The sequence below is a fragment of the Alligator mississippiensis genome, chromosome 5, assembly GCF_030867095.1.
Source record: "Alligator mississippiensis isolate rAllMis1 chromosome 5, rAllMis1, whole genome shotgun sequence".
NCBI classification, from domain to species: domain Eukaryota; kingdom Metazoa; phylum Chordata; order Crocodylia; family Alligatoridae; genus Alligator; species Alligator mississippiensis.
In genome coordinates, this window is record NC_081828.1 from 127,635,157 (window position 1) to 127,655,083 (window position 19,927).

Sequence of the window (19,927 nt, forward strand, 5' to 3'; positions counted from 1 at the left end):
AACAACAATCCTAATACAGCTCACAGACTACAGAAAATGCTTTTTTCACCTCCACAAACATGGAAGCTATTTGCCAAATAGAAACATACAAAAATAAAATAAAAATCTTTCACTAAGATATTGGGCACTGGAAAGACTGCCTTGACAAGTAGGCGACTTCAGCCTTTACTTCATAATAAAATTTCTGAATGAAAGTCATGCTTCTGTGTACGTAAATGCTATAACTTTAATTTCTTTGTTCTTTACGGAACTGGTACTTGCACAGGCTATTATCTTTTTAACTCCACTGCAGCTGGGTTTCTGCCCCCAATCCCTTCACCTCATTACAGTCATCAAGTGTTTCTCCATTATTTGACTTCTCCTAGACATGTGTATAAAAAGAGCTCCCCTACCAAAAAAAATGTTAAATTATATTCCTCATGCTGGCCTAGACATGCTGCAAAGCTTGATGCTATTTAAAAAAAAAAAAATAAAGATAAAGAAAAGCACTGTCAGAGACAAGCTACATACTAAACATCGACTCCTTAGAAAGTTATGTTCATAGTTTGCTTTAGTATTTCCTAAATTTTTGGAAGCAGTGTTTTCCCCATGAGGGACATCCAAAAAACATCAACCTCTTCAATTTTATCAGGTGGAGCTGAAAACCCACTCATCTAAATGTACAAATCCTCTGTCCCCACTACAGAGGGTTCTGCTCCTCATTCTGGAAAGTGATGACTTACTGGAAGAACAGACGCTAAAAATGGTAGTCTTAGATATTCTTCAGTTCAGTGATCTAACGAATTCTGGAGCCAGAAAAAAGGATACATTGGAATTCAACTGCATATTTCTGTGCAACATATGGGCTGCAGCTTTCCTGACAATGCTACAGAAAAGCAGATTAAAGGGATCTTAAAGTCTATAAATTTTAAAGTACTCAATTATATTCTTTGCAAAACAACAAAGTTAATTTTTTGAGGAGTTAGATACCAGAAGGCCAATTCCAGAGTGCATACATGTGCATCTTGTTTTTACCAAATAGCTTCAAATAGAACTTTAAAAATATCATTGCTTGTTCAAATCCTGGAACCCCATCACCCCAAGCAAAAAAACCCCTGGCAAATGTAAAGCAAGAAGGTAATTTACTACATCAAACTAATTTTCATTCTTTTCCATAACCACCCCATGACTTGTGCTAACACCAACACAGAGATTGGTAATCACAAAGAGATAATCTTGTTACTGGCTTGGACACAACCGATTAGCTAATTTACTGGTTAGCACATCTCTTCTAGCTAGATATACCTATGAAGTGAAGTGATTCCCTTCGTACAAAAGCTCAGCCCAACCGAACTCCAAAAGCTGGCTGTCTTATCTCACCATGCATTCATTCTTAAATGTTATTGTGGCAGAAATTTATAAATACCCACGAACAAGCTCATCCAATCCAATTATAAACCTGCTAAAATTATTTTGCACTAACTGCATGCTTAGGATAGGCTTAGACAAGGTATCAAATGCAATGCACAATAAAAGCAACAATTTTGCTTTTCACATATTTCCTGGACCACTGTGATACACTATAAAATTATTTTCTAAAAATTGCCTACTATTGGCATGCAAAATTACAGAATTTACTGGATAATCTTAACCTTTAACCCCAAACCTTTAAGAACATCTGATGGAAAAATATTTGTTAAAGCATTTTAAATGTATTCTGAAGCACTTATGTGAGACCAGTTGAGGAAAGACATCACACTAAGTAACTAGTCTTGTTATCAAGAATCTGATTTTTTTAATACCAGACAGTAAGAGTCTTCCAGGTCAAATGATCCCTTTGATAGTCTTTCAATAAACTAATGCAACTGAAAAGGGACAATACACACACAGGGAGATAGAGAACTGGCCCTTTTCATTTAACTGTAAACACACATGTGTATATATAAAGTGAGATACACAGACACTGACAAAACTAAAATTACAGGTTTTTTTTTCCCTTGGCATTTACTTCTCAAGGCTATTCCTACAGTCCATCCAAGGGCTGAGTTAGAGCAATTAAAATGAATGGCTCCTTTTCTTAATGGATGTTGGCAGAATTTGCAGAGCTCAGAATCTAAGCCTGTTCTTGACCAAAGTCCTAGCAGTGGGCATTAGTGGTCCTCTACTTTCGTTTATCTGGAATACGAGGAGAAAAATTTAATGGTTAAATATATATATTTTTCCAGTTACAAATGTTTCCTGACAAATTACAATTGAGTTAGTTTTAGCTGTGGAAAAGTGAAGGATGATGGAAGTCAAGTATCAAGAACACAGTATCAAATTCTTCAATTGAATGATTTTTCAAAGTACAACAGTCTGGTATTATGATACAGGTTAATATCCATTTTCCTTTAGTCTGCGCTTTGATGTTTCAATATTAAGGTATTTTAAAAAACAGAGAACTGAGACATTAGGACAAAAATAAAACCAGAAGTCTAAAGATTAAACACACTACCTGAATGCATCTTGGAAGGATGTATTACCCAGATATGCATTAGATGTACATCTAAGGCTTCAATAAACAAGCTCAAATATGAGCAGCATACTGGAATTTGACCAAGTAGTGGTCAAGAGATCTAGTTGCAACTGTATCAGTAGTTTAAATTCCTCTCCCAAAACTAAATTTAGTTAAGGATATTTGGGGAATATATTGTCAGATCTGGAAAACGATTGCTTATATGCTGAATAAAAACAGTATTAGCTAGGGTAGTACAAGCTTCTTCATTTCATCAAAAAACCCACTCAATTCTCTCTAGAACAGGGATTCTCAATCAGATTCCAGGGACCCTGGGGTAGAGAGATCCTCTGAGGGGTGCCTCAGGAAGCATGAGGAGATAAATGAGGTGTGAGAAGACGGGTAGATAGGGGCATGCTCAGGCTCTCCTTGGATGGCCCCTCTGCAAGGAGGTAAACACTGTAATAAGTCTATATCAAATTTTGAAACAGGGTGACAATTCACAGAAGTTGAGTCTAAAAAGGTTGAGAACCACTGCTTTAGAGGGACAAACCTTAGGGTGTGAAGTCAAATTAATTAGCCTGAAATCTGATCTATCAGAGGCCAAGACAGCCAGTAAGAACAGTCAAGTATATAAACAGGTCTACCAAGAACTGCATTCAATTTTCTTTCAAACCAGAGAAAGGCTGTGTAAACTTGCCTTGTAATTTTTTATCTATGAGAAATGGAGGCTGTTTATTCCTAAGGCAAATGCAGAAACCTCATTTTGTCAGTGTTATCATCACACATGCTAGTGATGACTAAAATATTGTAAAATACTATAAGAACCTGAACTTCTCTGAAAAGATTAAGGACTCTGTGCCTTAATCCACTTAAAAACTGTTGTGGAAAGTTATTTAGTTCCACACACATACTTTTATAAATAGCAGCTAGTGCTAAAAAAAATGCAGTAGAAAAACATCATTAAAATTAAATTTCCATTAAACAAAAATCAATGCATATTGAAATGTACCAAGTTTTAAAAGCCCATTTGGCTAAGAGTCCAACTTAATAGGTTTATCCCCAAAAACCCAAGCACAAAAAAATGAATGTGAGAGAAACACACTGAAAAAGATGTTTGCAACTGCAGTTAACAACTGAAGCATCACAATTACTCAAGCTATCAACACCATGATTTGGAAGTGAGAGGTTGATGAAACAGTTTTCTATGACAGATGCAAGCCAGAAAACTTAATCTTAACCCTTTAGGTTAGGATTGACTCAATCTATTAAACTCTACAACAGGGGTTGGCAACATTTTTAGGCACAGTGCCAAAAACCCTGCAACCTCGATTTGTCAGGGGCGATTGGCGTGCCAGGGGCAGATGGTATGGGACTCATGAGGGACCCAATCCTTGTGTGGCAGTGCAGCCCTAGCCTCTTCCCTGCTGTCCACTGAGGCACGTGTGCACCTGCAGCTGGCAGGGCTCCACAGACCCCAGCATAGCTGCTTGCAGCCTTCCCACTGCCTGTTACGAGCAGCCAAGGCTCCACTGCCAGTGGCCAGCAGCAGGAGCCTGCCCAGAGCCCGGGTTGGCTATGGCGTGCCGAGCAAAATGGCTTCCTTCATATGCCATGCTCTGTAGGGCTGTGCGAAGCTTCGGTCGCCGATTTGACCTGGCAGCCGAATCTCCAAATCCAAATTGAATCAGGAGACCCTTTAATCTCTCCTAATTGAATCGGAACCCCCCCCCCCCCCGAATCAATTCGGAGATAGTCGATGATTTGGACAGACACAGCTTTAAGCCTTTTTCTACATACCTCGAGGTACCAGGTAGCTCCTGAATGCCGAGATGCTGGGGCAGATGGAGCATCCCACGGAAGTTGGGGGGGGGGTGACTACCGTGCTTGGCAGTGGAGCCCAGAAATGGATCAGAAGTACATCCGAGTCCATGGTGAAGCATGCAGGAACCCCCTCCCCCAGCCCCCCGGATCAGCAACTGCTGCCTCCTGGGCCTGGGGGGGGCACCTGGGGTCCCCCTGCAGCTAACTGCTGAGCAAGGGGGACGTGGGGTCCCTCACACACTCAGCACAGGGCCCGGAAGTGAACTGGAAGTACTTCTGGTCCACTTCCGAGTTCACCACCGAGCATACAGGGGGCCTCCTGTGGGGCACACCATCCATCCCACTACCACAGTGTTCACCTGTGCCTAGTACCTCAAGGTACGTAAAAAAAAACAACGTTTAAAGCTGTGTCAATGGACAAATTGCTGATTCTCTAAATCACCATCGAATCTTCAGATCTGGCTAAATCGAATTGGGGACAGTGATCCGAATCAACAAATCGAATCACTGCCCCCAATTTAGGCCGAATCAGAATTGAATACAGCCCATTTCGCACACCCCTAATACTCTGGCACGTGTGCTGAGGGTTGCTTACCCCTGCTCTAGAAAATGCTGTAAAGATTAGTTTGTCAAGATTTCTGATGGTATTGATTGAAAAGACAGTGATGGTCTTAGGAAGGAACTAGCTCTCCTTCTGCTTATCTTTCATGGGCTGGCATTCCATCTTGGGTTTAATTTTTTTTCATGCAAGTGTCTACCACTTAGGTTAAATTTTCAATTAAAAAAAAATCCAGAAGGCAAAAGGAAAGAGACCTAGTCTACAAATGCTTTTACACACTGCAAATTACATTGTGCTATTCAGGAAGAGACAGATGCATTCCACTTGATAGTGACAGCTATATGAGCTACTGTAGGCACAGGAAACCAGATGAGAGGTTGTAACACCATAAAAACTAAGTCGGAAGCAAGTAATGTTCTTTAGCAGACAAGACAATATCCTAAAACAGGAAATAAGAGATAAATAGGCTACAACTATTTTAATTTCTCTGAAATTTATCCTCCTGAATTCAACAGTATTTTGGACCTGTTTATTCCATTAAGAAATGGAATTCAAATTACTTAGTCGACTTTATAATTTCTTCCCCAAGAATGCTAGTTTATTTAGTCATTTTCAGGCATACGCCTTCAAGCAGATAAACATTACTTCAGCCTTTAATCCTGTAAATTAAAATGGAATCTGTGTTTTTTTCCAATACCTGAAGCATTTACTTGTTTTCACATTTGCTTCTAAATTTGTGGTTTTTTTAAAACACTTCCCATTGATAGCAAAACTTTCACTGGTAACCAACAATATACAGAAACAAGTTAACAATTTGAGAAGGAAAGGCCAAATAAAATACATAAATAAATAAAGTTATTCAGATACCTATTGCTCCCAATTTCAACCCAAGCTGCCTAAAATACCTTTTAGAATCTAACCCATCACTTTCAATCAATAAGGTAGGATTCATCTAAATGATTTCTATAATTTTTACTTCAGTTAAACTGTAGTCTTATTCAACACAAAAAGTTTCAGCTTCAGGCTTTCACACTTGAAAGCAAACCTGCATATAAGAACAGCTATCAAGTGTCTATAGCATAAAGATCAACAGGTTTTCTACAAAAAACTACTGTCAAGGGGTTAGAGAGCAATGACCAAAAAAGGTTAATTTATTTTCAAATAATAACAATAACTCCAGTCCACAATTTTGATGGCACAGTCAGAAACCAAAGTAGGGCTCTGACCGGCTCATAGCTAGTATTCTCCACTGCCAAATAAATACTACCCAGAAATGTCTCTGTCCCTCAAAATGTCTTCATATGCTTCATCCATAGTGTAACAAAGCCAGTTTTTCTCCTCTTTCTGGTTTTCAAGGTATAAATTTATCAGGCAAGAAAAAATATCTTCCACAAACCAAAGCAGTAATACCATAATAAATTGCTGTGTAACCCTGATTTCAAATATAACATGACCTGATTTAGTACACTTAAAAAAATGCAATTCTCTCTCTCTCCCACTAGAGAGAGGTCTCACCAAGTTAAACATGAGTTGAAGGTGTGGGAACTGGCATAGTGTTAACTGTGAACTAGAGCAAGATTTTTACATCAGAACCAAAACTAAATTGGTCCTAGTTTAATTATAGAAAGTCAAAAAGACTTTAATATTAGTGCACATTCTTTTTTCCCCCCTTCTGTTTATCATTAATTTAAAACAAAGAAAAAATGACTGGTGAAATTCAAGAACCATCTTCTACAGCTCAGGTTTTTAATAAGTCATAGTTGGTACGGTCGGAAGGAACCTGAGGAGATCATCTACTTCGACCACCTGCCGTGGCAGGAAAGAGTACTGTGGTCAAATGACCCTGGCCAGATGTTCATCCAGCCTTTTTTTAAAGACTCCCAGGGTAGGAGCCAGCACCACTTCTTTTGGAAGCTGGTTCCAGGTCCTAGCTGCCTTGACAGTGAAATAGCGTCTCCTAATGTCTAGCCTGAAACTACCCTCTGCTAGCTTGTGTCCATTGTTTCTTGCAACTCCCGGGAGTTGCTCGGGGGAACAGAGACTATCCCAATGCCTGCTGGTCCCCCTTGACTAGTTCGTAGACTGCCACTAGATCCCCTCTCTCAGCCTTCTCTTTTGGAGGCTGAACAGGTTCAGGTCCCTCAGCTTCTCCTCGTAGGGCCTGCCCTGCTGCCCCCTGATCATGCGGGTGGCCCTCCTTGCAATGTTGCAAAGTCATTGCAACACAATAAATAACTGAAACACAAGTGGCATTAAGGGAATGAAAAATATACAAATGTTAACAAATGCCAACATTTTTCTTGGTGACTGTTGTGTGTTCCTGTTTCCTGACATTCTGATTTATTACCAGTTTGGTTATCTAGCGTTTGACAAGCCAAATTAAATTAGTGTATGAAATTAAACATGGCCTGTAGTCCATATGCTGAAAACATCCTGATCTGGAGCTTTGCATATCTGAGGAATGTCAGTCTGGATATGTATTTTAGATAAAGTTAAAAGAAAAAGATACATTAAAACAGTAAATTACTGACCCATGTCCTGAAGGAGCAATGAAGTATAAACAACACTGCACCCTATTGTCTGGCATCTGACGTCGGTTGACACGAGATTCTGCATTCAGGTAGTCTTCAAACTTACTGTCAATGTAGTCAATAACAGGCTGCCAACTGCAGAGTGTACATAAATAAAAATATTAAGTTACCTCACACATGCAATAAAAACCAGTTTGTGATTTACATAATAGCTGTGCCAAAAATATATGACACTTTCTGCTAAAATATCTGTCAAAGAGACCGATTTAAAAAGTCAGTATTGAACTAGACAAATATTGCTGAAAAGCTTTCAAGTAATGAAGCTATTAGAAGGGCAACTAGTAGACTCCTGAGACCTAGAAAGCTAGGTCAAGAGTTGTCCCTGAAGTCAACGAGATTTCAAACTGCAATTATGTACACTGCACAGAACTACAAAACAGTCCAATATGAAACTAAAACACTTTAGGTAGTATGTAATGGAAACACAATGAAAAAGAATGAAGGGTTACTTTTTAAATGATCATTCAAACTAAGCAACATAGCTGTAAACCATAAATCTGCGTGTCTACTGGAAAATCTTTTAACACACAATTATCTACACTAATAGTATTAAATTGAACACTTCACAGCATAGTAATATTAAATTGAACACTTAAGGGATACTCTTTAAAGGCTGCTAAAGGATTATAAATCTTGTGCCATCACAGTTATGATTATGCAAAAGACCTAAAGATTCTGCTGGCTTTAGTTTTTGGTTTTTTTATTAGAGAAACGGTGAAAGTGTTTTAACCTACATTACAAATAACAACAGGAGACCCAGACCTCAAAGTAAAGTCTACAGAACTAGGGGAAATTACAATTTTAAAGTTTGCTCATTTTTTAAAGAAGATTACCTTCCAGCTTAAATTGAAATACTGGTATCTTAAAATGAGTTAGGGTACTAAAAGATCTCAAAAAGACACCACTATTCAAAAATATTTTGAGAGAACATAAGGTAGTTTCTTACCAATTACTATTATCAACTGCATCTCCAAATCCTGGTGTGTCCACTATTGTTAGTAGTAACTGAACACCACCTTCTTTGATTAAAACCTTTGCCTGTTCAACCTATAAGATTCAAAGGGTATAAATTCTTAATAATTATAACAAAACTATGACAACACCCATTTTAATTAAAGTAAAAAGAAGAATCCTACTGGTATCAGGTTTTCAATACACACTATCCCAAACTGTCTGTCTCACAGGGATAATGAACATTTGTCTTGTGTAAAAAGTATGTGATGCTGTAGTATTAAGAGAGTCTTTGGAATACAAAAAGATACAAATCAACACAATTTTAAACCTGAGGAGCTTTGAAACCAAATGGTAGATGCAAAGAATCATTCTGTCCATCTCACCTGAGTTTTAAGCTTTTACATAAAATACAAAAGTATTAAAGTGAATGAAGACAATTTAATATTTGCATTGGCTTAAAATTATTTTTTAAAAGTCCAAACTGCACACAGTATAATTATGTACCAATTTACTAGTTAAAAAACAGATACTTATTAATATCAGTAATATTGACTGTAGTTTAGCAAGACATTGCAGGAGGTTGAAGAATCCAGATATCAGTAACGCAAAATGTACAGGATATCCTGCATAGCCTCTACGTTTTGAATTAGTAATATTTGGATACCTGGTTAATGCAAAGGTTCTGGAATTAGAGTGCGTGCATATGTACACATTTCCTCCATCCACATACCCATGTACCCAGTATTTTTCAAGGGGTTATAGTCTTTATTTTGCAGTTGGCAGAATTTTTCCAACATTGCTTTAAAAATAAGAGTATCAAAGTCTTGCAAGCCCTCGGGTCCTTTACTTACAAAAAGGGGGCCATAAACTACTGTTTTAGCACACTAATCCCATGCATCTGTTTTTATGTATAAAACATTCTCTATACTTTCCGATTCACACCTACAGCCCAATCCAACTTCTTGGCTAGGGACAGACATTCAAAAAGCCTGAGCCTGAATTGATTCAATCTTTGCAGGTTAGTTTAACCTGGCGAGGCTGAACCGTTTGGTAACTGGACAAACATTCTCTCTGGACTGAGGAAATTCAGGCACATGTCTGTAGTGGCTCATACTAGAGGCCAGGGGGCGGTACAGCAGCCCTCCCTTCCCTTGTAAAGTGATGAGCTGAAGGGGGGTGTGGCCAGGCCCAGGCAGGACCTCCAATTAGGGAGGTTTGTCTGCACCATCCCAGGCTTTTCCCTGCTGGCTGCTAAAGGGGCATGAGTGTTGCCAGCCCCAGCCCCCTGCTAGCACGCTCAGGCAATGGAGTGGGGGGCCGTGTTGCGCATGCATCTGCTGATGATACGGAGTTTTTCAATTTCCCTCTCCCTGACTCTTTATACTGTCTGCAGCAAACTGACAGGTGAGCAAGCCAGCGGGGGGGGGGGGGGGGGGATGATAACATTGTTTATCACCCCATCAGCAAAACAATAGCCTTGCTCCATTAGTTCAAACTCTTCTAAAGCAGCTTACCAGCTGACCTGTTGATTAGCTCCAAAAAGCCCTAAGTAGTCACTGTTCCGTCTGCCTGTCCCAGTGAAATTGGAGACACACACAGACACCTCTCAGCATTAGCAAGCATACCACATGCCTAGGGTCCATAGGGCTGGGGTCCATGCTGTGGGAGACTGGAGGGAGAGAGGGATTCCTGCTTAAGCAGCAAGCGCGGAGTAGGGCATGGGAAAACTAGGCAGACCCTGCTGTGGCTGCAGTTTCTGCGGGAGCTCCAGCCAGGGAGCAGAGGGGAGGGGACAGCCCTGCTGTGGAGCAGAGAACCCTGCCCAGCCCAGAGAGCATGCCGGGATGCTGGGGGTGCCTGGTTTATCTTAAACCAGCAAGGGGTCTGGGATAGACATTGTGTAAATCGGTTTGAGGCAAATCAGTTAAGTCTGATACTACGTTCAACCAAGTTTATCTAAATCGGTTTCAGCCATTTTCAAACTAGTTTATGTGCACTGAACATCTGTTCTGTTACACGGTTAAACCAGTTTCTGATCATTTAAACTAGTTTATGTGCAATGTCTGTCCCTAACCCTTTAGTACAACTTTTCAGGGGACTACCACTTTCAAGAAACCTCGGTAACAAGCATGATAGAAATCCCATCTTACTACTTGAGTGAGCCTTCTGACCAGTTACTACTTGGATGGGCCTTCTGCCATAATTAAAAGGTTCATGGTTTTAAGGGATGGGTCATATAAATATTTCACAACAGTCTTTAACACCTGTCTAAGTGCAAATGACAATACACTGTTGTGTACCACACCTGAAGTATGTTGTAAGAAATTGCAATGACTGGCATCATGGTGTAAAGAAGTGAGATATTCTAACAAATGGATAAAGGTTATTTAAAAATAAGCCTTGAAGGCAAAAAACTTCAAAGAGAGTATTAAGTAAAATGAAAAAGTTGTCCATAAGTAAGATACTGAGAGAGCTCTCTCACTTGTGTTCTCTCTCTCTCTCTCATTTGAAAAAGCCTCACAAAAAAAGTTATAAAAATCCTTGCTGCCAAGGAAACCTCAACAACTGTTAACCTCAATAAGCCCTTTAGCTCTGAAAAACAAAAATATTACAAAGTGTTGCGGGGGGAGAGGGGAAGGGAAAGTGAGGAACTGATGTGACTTGTGATATGTGGAAGAGGCTAGAGTGGATAAACTTGTAAACCCCTTTGTATTTAGGGTCTGCATAACTATGTTCCTGAAATGTGGAACACGGACATCTAAACATGAAACCGGAACAGTCAAACCCTGCCCACTTCAAGCATGCTCATTCTTCTGATAAGAGCAACTAGCTGAAGATCAATATTAAAAACCTGCCACGCAGCTTGTTTCTTTCATGACCTAAATGACTGTGTGTCCATACATGGTCAAATCTGCAGAAAGCAGCAACATCTGGAAGAGATCCAGAAAACAACTGTAAACTAGTGTCATTCATAGTTAGAGTCCAACTGTATCCTATCATCTGGTTTTACAAGTATTCCCAAGGGATTCATGGAAAACAAATTAGTTCTTGTCCTGGAATTTAAAACTTTTCTTAACAAATCTATTCCAAATGGTCATTTTCCCATGCACTTTAGTTAATCAGGTCACATTGATCTATTTTACAACATTACATTGGATTTTATAAAACTAAATAGGAGTCAGTTTCAAAGTTTTTAATGAATGAAGCATTTCTTTACCTATTTACAAGGAACCAAAGATAAAATAAAATGTATGTTCATGGAATAATTATTTCTTTGAGGTTTATCCTGAAATCAGCCAGCTAAAACAGTTGTGCTTAAAGTTCTGCCAGAGTCCTTATTTTTGAACCTGCAAGTCAAACCTGAAATGTTTCAATTTTTAAAACATCTTTTTATGTAAAACGTACTAATATTCTACTGCATTGAAAACTTGTGTGATTAAAAGAAAGTGCGTTATTAGTGTATGGTAGGAAAACATCACCCTACTTCTTCCCAAGATTATGTTAGCTACATCGGACATTTTTTAATATTAAGATGGCTATACTAAATAAACTAATGCTAAAGTACTTGTGAGAAAGCTAGTTCTATTACTGGAAATAAACACACTAGGAAATATTTTCTACTTATTAGCCTTTTAGCTCTACCAAATCTAAGCGTCCAAAAGGGAAAATGTTATTTAAGTTACTATACCACTTTATAGAATAACTGGTTAAGCTGATCCAAACAAAGCAGACCAAAAAAATCCTAATTGGTAATTACCCTTGGACAAAAACTTTTAAATGTAAGCATACTTCTACCTTGGCATTCTCTCTGCTCAAGCAAATAGCTTCCTAATTTGTAAATTTAGCCAACTGCATACTGGTGTTTTGAAATAATATTACTGCATGATACAAGTCTTTAAAATAGGCAATTTGAAACTCTACATAATTTATGTAATTAAAAATATTTAAAGCAGGGGGTTTGACTAGATGACTTCCTGAGGTCCCTTCCAACCCAAATTTTCTACGATTCTATGATTATTACAAAGGATACAAATTACAGAACATCACTACAAGCTTCATGAAACTCTGTCAGTTCAATTTTTAAAAAAAGACTAAGATCCTGACTTAGATCTTCTAGTGCATATTTAAAATATTTCTATAAACACAGAAACTATTTTCTTATATTAAAATGTCTCATCTTTTAACAGAATATGTGCGCACTATTCTATGCACAGAACTTGAAATCTGCAACTAGTATTTCAAACCCGACTCCTATATTTCATCAAGGCTACATTTTACAGAAATTTAATTCTCCAGGAAAATTATAAAATGCATAGAAACACAGTTCCTTGAACATTTTTCTTACTATTTGATATGACGGCTTCAACTTCAGTTTGTCAAAAATGAACATGTGAAATAGACAACTGAATTCTAATGGACGGCAAAAAGAGAGTAAAAATACGGGGATAATGGTTTGGAGTTGTAGAATGGGACAAGTCAAGACAAACAAAATGCCTATTTAAAAAACAACAACTAGAAACAGGAAAAAAAAATGTTCAAGAATTGTAACTTAAGGAAATAATAGAAAAAATTCCAAAGTATTTATCATCCCAATATTGATTGAAAATTTAGACATTTAAGAAAGTTCTGCCCTACAGTTTCCTGCTGTTGAACAGGGACATCTGGAATGACTGAAGGATAGAGGGGCCTAACTGCATAAAAATGTTATGGCAAGACTGTTGGCCACCTGAGAGATGTAGCCCCCTAGTTGGCAATGATACTAGCCAAATAGTAAAGATCATTTATTGATGTGCAAGGTACTGACTTTTTGAAGGGAAAAATGTGAAAGTCAAGAAGATTAATAGGTTCACAGAACAAAATATTGTCACAAAATTAGCAATATTTTGGAATTCACAAACAAAAAATTAACCTATACATACCTGTACAGTCTTTTTAATTCTATGTGAAGGACCTGGATACTCTGGGGAATATAAGTCTGTTAAGAACAGAGAGTTGATTAATGTTGATTTTCCCAATCCAGATTCACCTAAGGGAGGGGGGGGGGAAGAAAGGAAGACTTGTTAGCATATTTTTCCCCCCCAGAGTGCAAGATTTTTAAAATGCTCTTAAAATTACATAAAAATGCAATGCAAAACAATACCATCTTCGCCGAGTTTACAAGCATCTATTTCTTAGAACAAATACCAAAATTCTATGTTGAATGCATTTAGTAACTACTGTTTTTCTCGTTAAAAAATTCACTGACAACATATTGTTATGTGAAGCTTTAAAACAGGCCACCTATTTGGAACTGATGGGAAATGATCTCTTTTCAAGCTTTATTAGATAGTCCTATGTACAACAAAAGATTACCACTTTGACCTAGTTCTTGTGGTACTAGTAATTAGAGTGGAGTTTCAAATCTACATGATTTGCATAGGAACTTCACCCCCCCCCCCGGTAATTTGCTCACAAGTGACAATAATGCAGGCCTTGCAAAAGAATTTGTAGAAGTAATTGCCATGACAATTCTAGTGAATGCTTACAAACTCCACAGTAAAAATTCTGCCTTATTTACAACTCTTCAGAGGCTGGACTGTAAGGAATTTCAACCAACCACTTACTAAAAATGTTTTTTAAACCGAGTCCTTGACTTTGCAACGTGGGGGAAAAAATAAAGCAAAAATACACTTAAACAATTACAACATTCACACATTGGCATAAGAACAGAACAAAGGATATTTTCTAGCTTGACTCCACAGCCTGCTTCAGGTTTTAGTATTCAGCGCTAAGGTTGAGACCTAAACAGAGGCGATGACAAAGAAATTTGTTCCTAAACCGGATGCAAACCACTGGTGGCAAGTTTTCTCAAAGGGAGGAGAACCAGCTGCACTGCTGCTTTTTTACAGCAACTACTAGTTTATTTATAAAGCTATATTAGTAAAACTTCAGGAAAAAAAAGACTTTATAGAAAACCCTAAAATACTATAATTAGGTCCATATAAACCAGTTGCCAAATTAAAAATTCCTATTAATACTTACAATTATTAACTGCAGTGGATAAGGAGTCCTCTTTACTGCAACAATCAGCCAAGATAGTACACCTGATTTATTTTGCACAAGCTATCTTAGCTCAATTAAAAACTGGTCAGTACTGCAAAACCCTTGAACTACATGGACTGAAAGGATATGCTGCTGAAGTGCTGGAGCTGTTGTACCCACAGTGCATTACTCAAGCAGCAGCACTTGCCACTTCACACCATGCCTCCTGACAGGTTTGATTTGTGTATGAATGGATGTCTAGATAGAAAGGAGTAACACTCAAGCTATCTCAAGCTAGGGATGAGATGCTAACTTACTGCATTTCTGGGGGAGGGAGAAGAGTAGGGCGTGCACTGCAGTCTTGCAAATATCTAGTTTCTACAAGACACACACTTTAACCCTTCTGTTCATTAAGTCTTAATGCAGGGGTTATATTTTAGTTCAAATCCTTCCTTAATTTGCAAAAATACATGTCCCCCTGAGAAAGTCTGATATCCAGATTTGCAGCTGCAGTCAGAATTTAAAGCCATTTCCTATTATACAAGATAAATAATGTATAGAGATGCACACTTACATATACAGGTAAAGGAGTTACCTGTTCTACTACCTCTTGGCTTTTCTCTAAAGAAGAAGAGCACTGCCTTACTTTGTGATCTAGTTGACTGAAAGAATTTTAAAAATGCTTTGCTGTGCAAGATCAAATATCAGTAAATACATGGGATGCAGACAGGTTATCAGCATCAGTCAACAGAAAGAGTTAAATACTCCTGCCCCGCAAGCTCTCACAGTTGCTGATTTAATTGACCCCCTCTTAAGAACCTGCAGGACAAATCTTTAGTAAAATATTTTCCTCTTGCATACCAAGTCACTATCAAGACTGAACATGTGGAAATGCTGAATTTTTAAAGGATCTGATGGGACAGGTCCACTTTAGGTGGCTACAGCAGTGGCACCATGCCATATAGTTCTGTGCTTCACTCACTAAAGTTACAGTCCTCCACAGTTTTTTTCATTACTGCAGCAAGGCTGAAGAAAGGATTTGTGTTGAAGCTGCTAGACAGACAAGCAGACCAACTTAATTTCTGCACCAGCCTGTTCTTCTACATTCCCTGTCTCTTTACTATGGTTATGTCAACAGTGTGATCAAAGGAATGATTGCAGCCCAACTGTACATACCTGTGCTATTTTATGTCTAGGTAACAGCTATTTTAGCATAGGTACCAGCAGCAGTGTAAATTGGTGCACAGGATATGACACAAAAAAATTAGTACTGCTAGTTTTGTATCCTTTGTATCTTACTTTGTATTTAAATAACCTTATTCCTTTCTTTTTATTACAGCTGCTCCCTACAAATCCATTCACAGCCCCTGACTAAGTTCATGCATTTCTAAATGAATGAGTCTATAAGGTGCCACACTGTCCTGCCATCTGATTCAAAGAAAATACAAAGGTATCACCAGCTCGTTCAGCCTGCTGACTTCAATGCATCACTTCCTTCAACTGCTAATAACTTCATCTGTCAGTCTCTCCTTCGGGAAAGTTTACAGGAGATCACCATGCTTACTCAGCAATTAGAGAGAAGCAGGGTAGGAGTCAGGCTTGTCTTGTTTGCAGAGTATCAGAAACTCCACCCTGTCTTTTATTTAACATACAGTGCTGTTTGTTGGAAAGCTCACGGTAAAAGGGGTTTTCCAAGTGCACTGAAAAACAGAAGAGTAAAAAAATATATACATATCCTATCAAAGTATCCATGCCAAAAGCTTCTGAAATGTATCTTCTTCTTTAAATTAGGACAAAATAGCTCAGCTGCTTTTTGGAGTGGGGAGGAAAGGGAGAGAAAAAATGTCCAGATCTAGCTGGTGTTATCAAAATGGTGACCAGAAGTGAGGTAAACCTAGAATTTTCTGTTATACACTACATAATGTTGCTTTGGATTTTTAAATCCACTGTTGTCTTGCTTTTGCTGCTGCTGCAATCAATGGGAGTGTCACCACGGACTTCAGGGAGAGCATGAGTCAAAACACTAAACACTACTAAAAATTCCAGCTGTTTTCTGAAGTTTCAATATGCCTTGTACTGAGTAAGATAAACTTTCAGGAGCAAGTCTCCACCCATTTTCTGGTAATTGTTATAACCGCTCTTTTCACTACCAGATTAGTGCAACCACGTCTGTCTGTTTGTTTTTCAATGACTGATGTTGAATGTTCCACCCCGGGGAAGATCCTGGCTTTGCATGTAGGAGAGAGTCCAACCTCAGTTTCACCAAAAATGACTCATCATTAAGGTTTCTGAAGCTGTGTTCCAAGACTTTTCAATGAGCTATAAACACCACAGCCACCTCAATTATAGCAGACAGAAAAACTAGGACACTGAATGGAATTTGCTCAGCTTCAACGTTGGAGACTGAAAACTAGATTCAACAGTAGCAATCATACTATGTGTAATGTGGGAAAAATTCATTCTGGAGAAATTTTGCAGTATTACCTGAATTTGAAATAAAAGGAATATGAAGTGACAGGCACTCTTCTATAGCAGTAATAATTATAGCTCACTACTCAGCAGCAGACTATATTTTCAGATCTAGAGATGATTTTCACTGATACCAAGAATATTTACAAAGCTTACTGATTTGGATGTGAACTGAAATGCTTATCGCCTCGACTAATCACCTCAACTGTTTAGGTACCCGTAATTAGAAATTTGGTTTTTAAATTTATCAGAATAAACAAAACACTCTTGTTAGGTTGCAGCAGGAGCTGGCATTGTTTTTTTCTACCTGTGGCAGACTGGAATGACCCAGCTCGTGTCCAAGACAGGTTAGCATTAGGGGCCCAGTAGCTGCTACCTTATCCCACTGCCCCAGTGTGGGCAAAGCCCCCTGCCCCCAAATACTGCCAAAGGACCCCAGCTCAGGACCAGATTTGGCCTCTGGGCCACAGATGGGTTGTCTCCCCACCTTCCTCCTCCCCCCTCCTCTCCCCTGCGCTGCTCCCCCCAATCTGTGGTACAGGTAGTGATACACGTTAACAGATATTTCATAATTACTTTATATGACAACAATTTTCTGGTGGTACTTAAGGTTGTATCATTTTAAATTGGTGGTGTGCAATCTGTCAGAGTTTGGGAACTTCTTCCCCAGCAGAAACCACATAAGATTTTTGCTGCAGAGATGAGACTTGAAATATTTGAAGTATCCCTAGTATCCAGAAATAATTTTTTCATGTAGCTTGGTGTTGCTGCCTCTTATATAAAAGACTGTTTAACAATCTCTCTTTTCTGAGAAAAGTGAAGGTTAATTTTCTTTATTTTGTTTTTGGTGTCTCCCTATGAAATTATTGCTTCATACCAACTAGCTAGCCGCTATCAAATCTCATCTCTAGAAAGTTTCTCTCACTAAAGTTGATATCCCAAGCACTGTCAAAGTGCCTATTCCAACCTGGAGGAATTGGTGTTCATTTCTATTAATATATTACTGAGAGTGGTGAGAGAAAATGCTAACTTTGAACGAACAATTGCCTGACTGCCAGGGAGACTGAAATACTCATTTAGAAGTCCCTGACACTGCTGAAGTCAATCTTCATGAATTTCCTCAAGATGATTTTTTAAATACCAGCCCCACCCCCTTCCCATATTTTGACAATCACAAAATACAGATCTCTTGAAAAGGATTCTCTTATCTTAAGAAAGAACTCTAGATAGCAAATTCCTTGTCCTGGGTACAAAATATACTGAATAAGTGCCATGCACTTCCCTCTCGGAAGATAGCAATATGAAAAGTAAAAGGACATTTAAAATGATTATGAACTGATGGGGTTGTTTTTTTTTGTTTGTTTGTTTTTGTTTTTTAAATTTAAGCAAAATTTAGAGGTTGGAGCAGACCACAGTGATGATCTAATTTGATCTCCTGCATAAAACCACCACAGAACTTTACTCAAGTAATTTCTACATTAAAACCAGTAACAGTTGAACAACAATCTATCTTCTAAAAGAAATATCCAATCTTAAAGATTTAAAAAAAGAAGACTACAACACATCCCTTTGTAAGTTACTCTAGTAGCTACATTCTTTAGTTACAAAACCTACATCAGTGAGGGCCAACCTTTCTGGCACATATGCCAGAAATTAGCTCCACGCCCTCAAGTGTCTTCCTCTGTCTGATCTCCTAATCTCTGCTAATCTCAATACCCTATCCTACCTGCCTCTGTGCTGCTTGTCTCCTCTCTGATGTGGGGTACCTGCCATAGAGAGGTTGGCCGTGCCATTTGTGGCACGCAGGTTGGCCACTAGGCCTGTGAAAAGCAGCAAGTATTTGATTTGGATTCGGCCGATTGGGAGGGACAGTGATTCAAATCACTACCCAGATTCAATTTGGCCGATTTGGATTGAGAGATTCGGCCATAGACTATAATGGGGAATCACTAAAGTATCTATATCTTTGTCATTTTTTTCTGCAGATTCGGATGAAAACAGCAGGGATGGTAGCCCCTTCTGAGGGCATGAAGCTTGCCAAGTATCAAGGAGATAGGTACAGGTTTCTGTGAAAGTGCACCCCAAACTGTTGAAAGCAAAACTCGTATCCCTTGTGCATGTGGGGAAAGATCACAGTCACTGGCCAGCTACAAATGTGAATATCAGAGCAGTCTCCCCCACCTCGGCCTTTTAGATATAGATGGAAAGATCACCCCACTCCCTCCCTCTTCTCAGTTTCTGTTTGCTGCAGGCTTTCTGAATCTTTCCGAATCGATTCGGAGGCTTCCGATTCAATTCGGACCTTTTAATGGGTCTCCTGATTTGATTCGGATTTGGAGATTCAGCTGCTAAATCTCCGATTCAAATTTGCTACCAAAGCTTTGCACAGCCCTATTGGCCACCCCTATTAGCACAGCCCTATTGGCCACCCCATTCTTAGACGTATTATCTTGTATGCAGCCATATTAAAATGCATACCTGATTGTATCCAGTTTAACACTGATTCATATCACTCTGAAGTAATATTATTTACCCCACTGCCAACAGGCGAGCTTCATTAGCAATGTGTTACATCAGTAATTATTAAATAGCATTAAAGTTGCTTGGAGCCACATGTGTCCCCCACCAGACAAAAAAAAAATGGGGGAGTGGGTTTATAAGCTATGAATTAAAAAAAACACAAAACCAACAACATTAAAAATTATTCTAGTTTTAAGAGTTCACTTTTAATATTCAAAATAAATAAATGCATTAATTAATTAATTAATGGGTCCATTGTACTCAATTTAAATGGTACGAGGTTTGGTTTCCAGAAACACTGAAATATTTCCGTGAACCAAATAAATTTTAATTTCACTGTGGCTACAATTTTTAATACCAGCTTACCAGAGAGAAAGGTTTATTATGAATCTTACAGACCAAAGTTATTTTCCATAACTAATGTAATTTTATCCATGCTTACACCTATATTTTAGAGGCATACAAGTTTAAGTTTATTTGAAGTCCAGTTAACTTGTTTCTCATAGTAAGCTGCTT

The 19,927-nt window shown here is 38.5% G+C and overlaps 1 protein-coding gene across 2 annotated transcripts in view; it reads right to left on the bottom strand.

Annotated features, from left to right (window-relative positions):
- SEPTIN7 (septin 7) overlaps nt 1–19,927 on the bottom strand; it is a 98,156-nt gene that overhangs the window by 31,405 nt on the left and 46,824 nt on the right. For both annotated transcript variants that reach the window (XM_059728687.1, XM_059728686.1), the window contains exons 3-5: nt 13,321–13,427; nt 8,394–8,494; nt 7,388–7,522 (exon numbers count right to left, since the gene is read on the bottom strand). In XM_059728687.1, the coding sequence (XP_059584670.1) occupies nt 7,388–7,522; nt 8,394–8,494; nt 13,321–13,427 (343 nt within the window). The remainder of the gene's footprint in view (nt 1–7,387; nt 7,523–8,393; nt 8,495–13,320; nt 13,428–19,927) is intronic.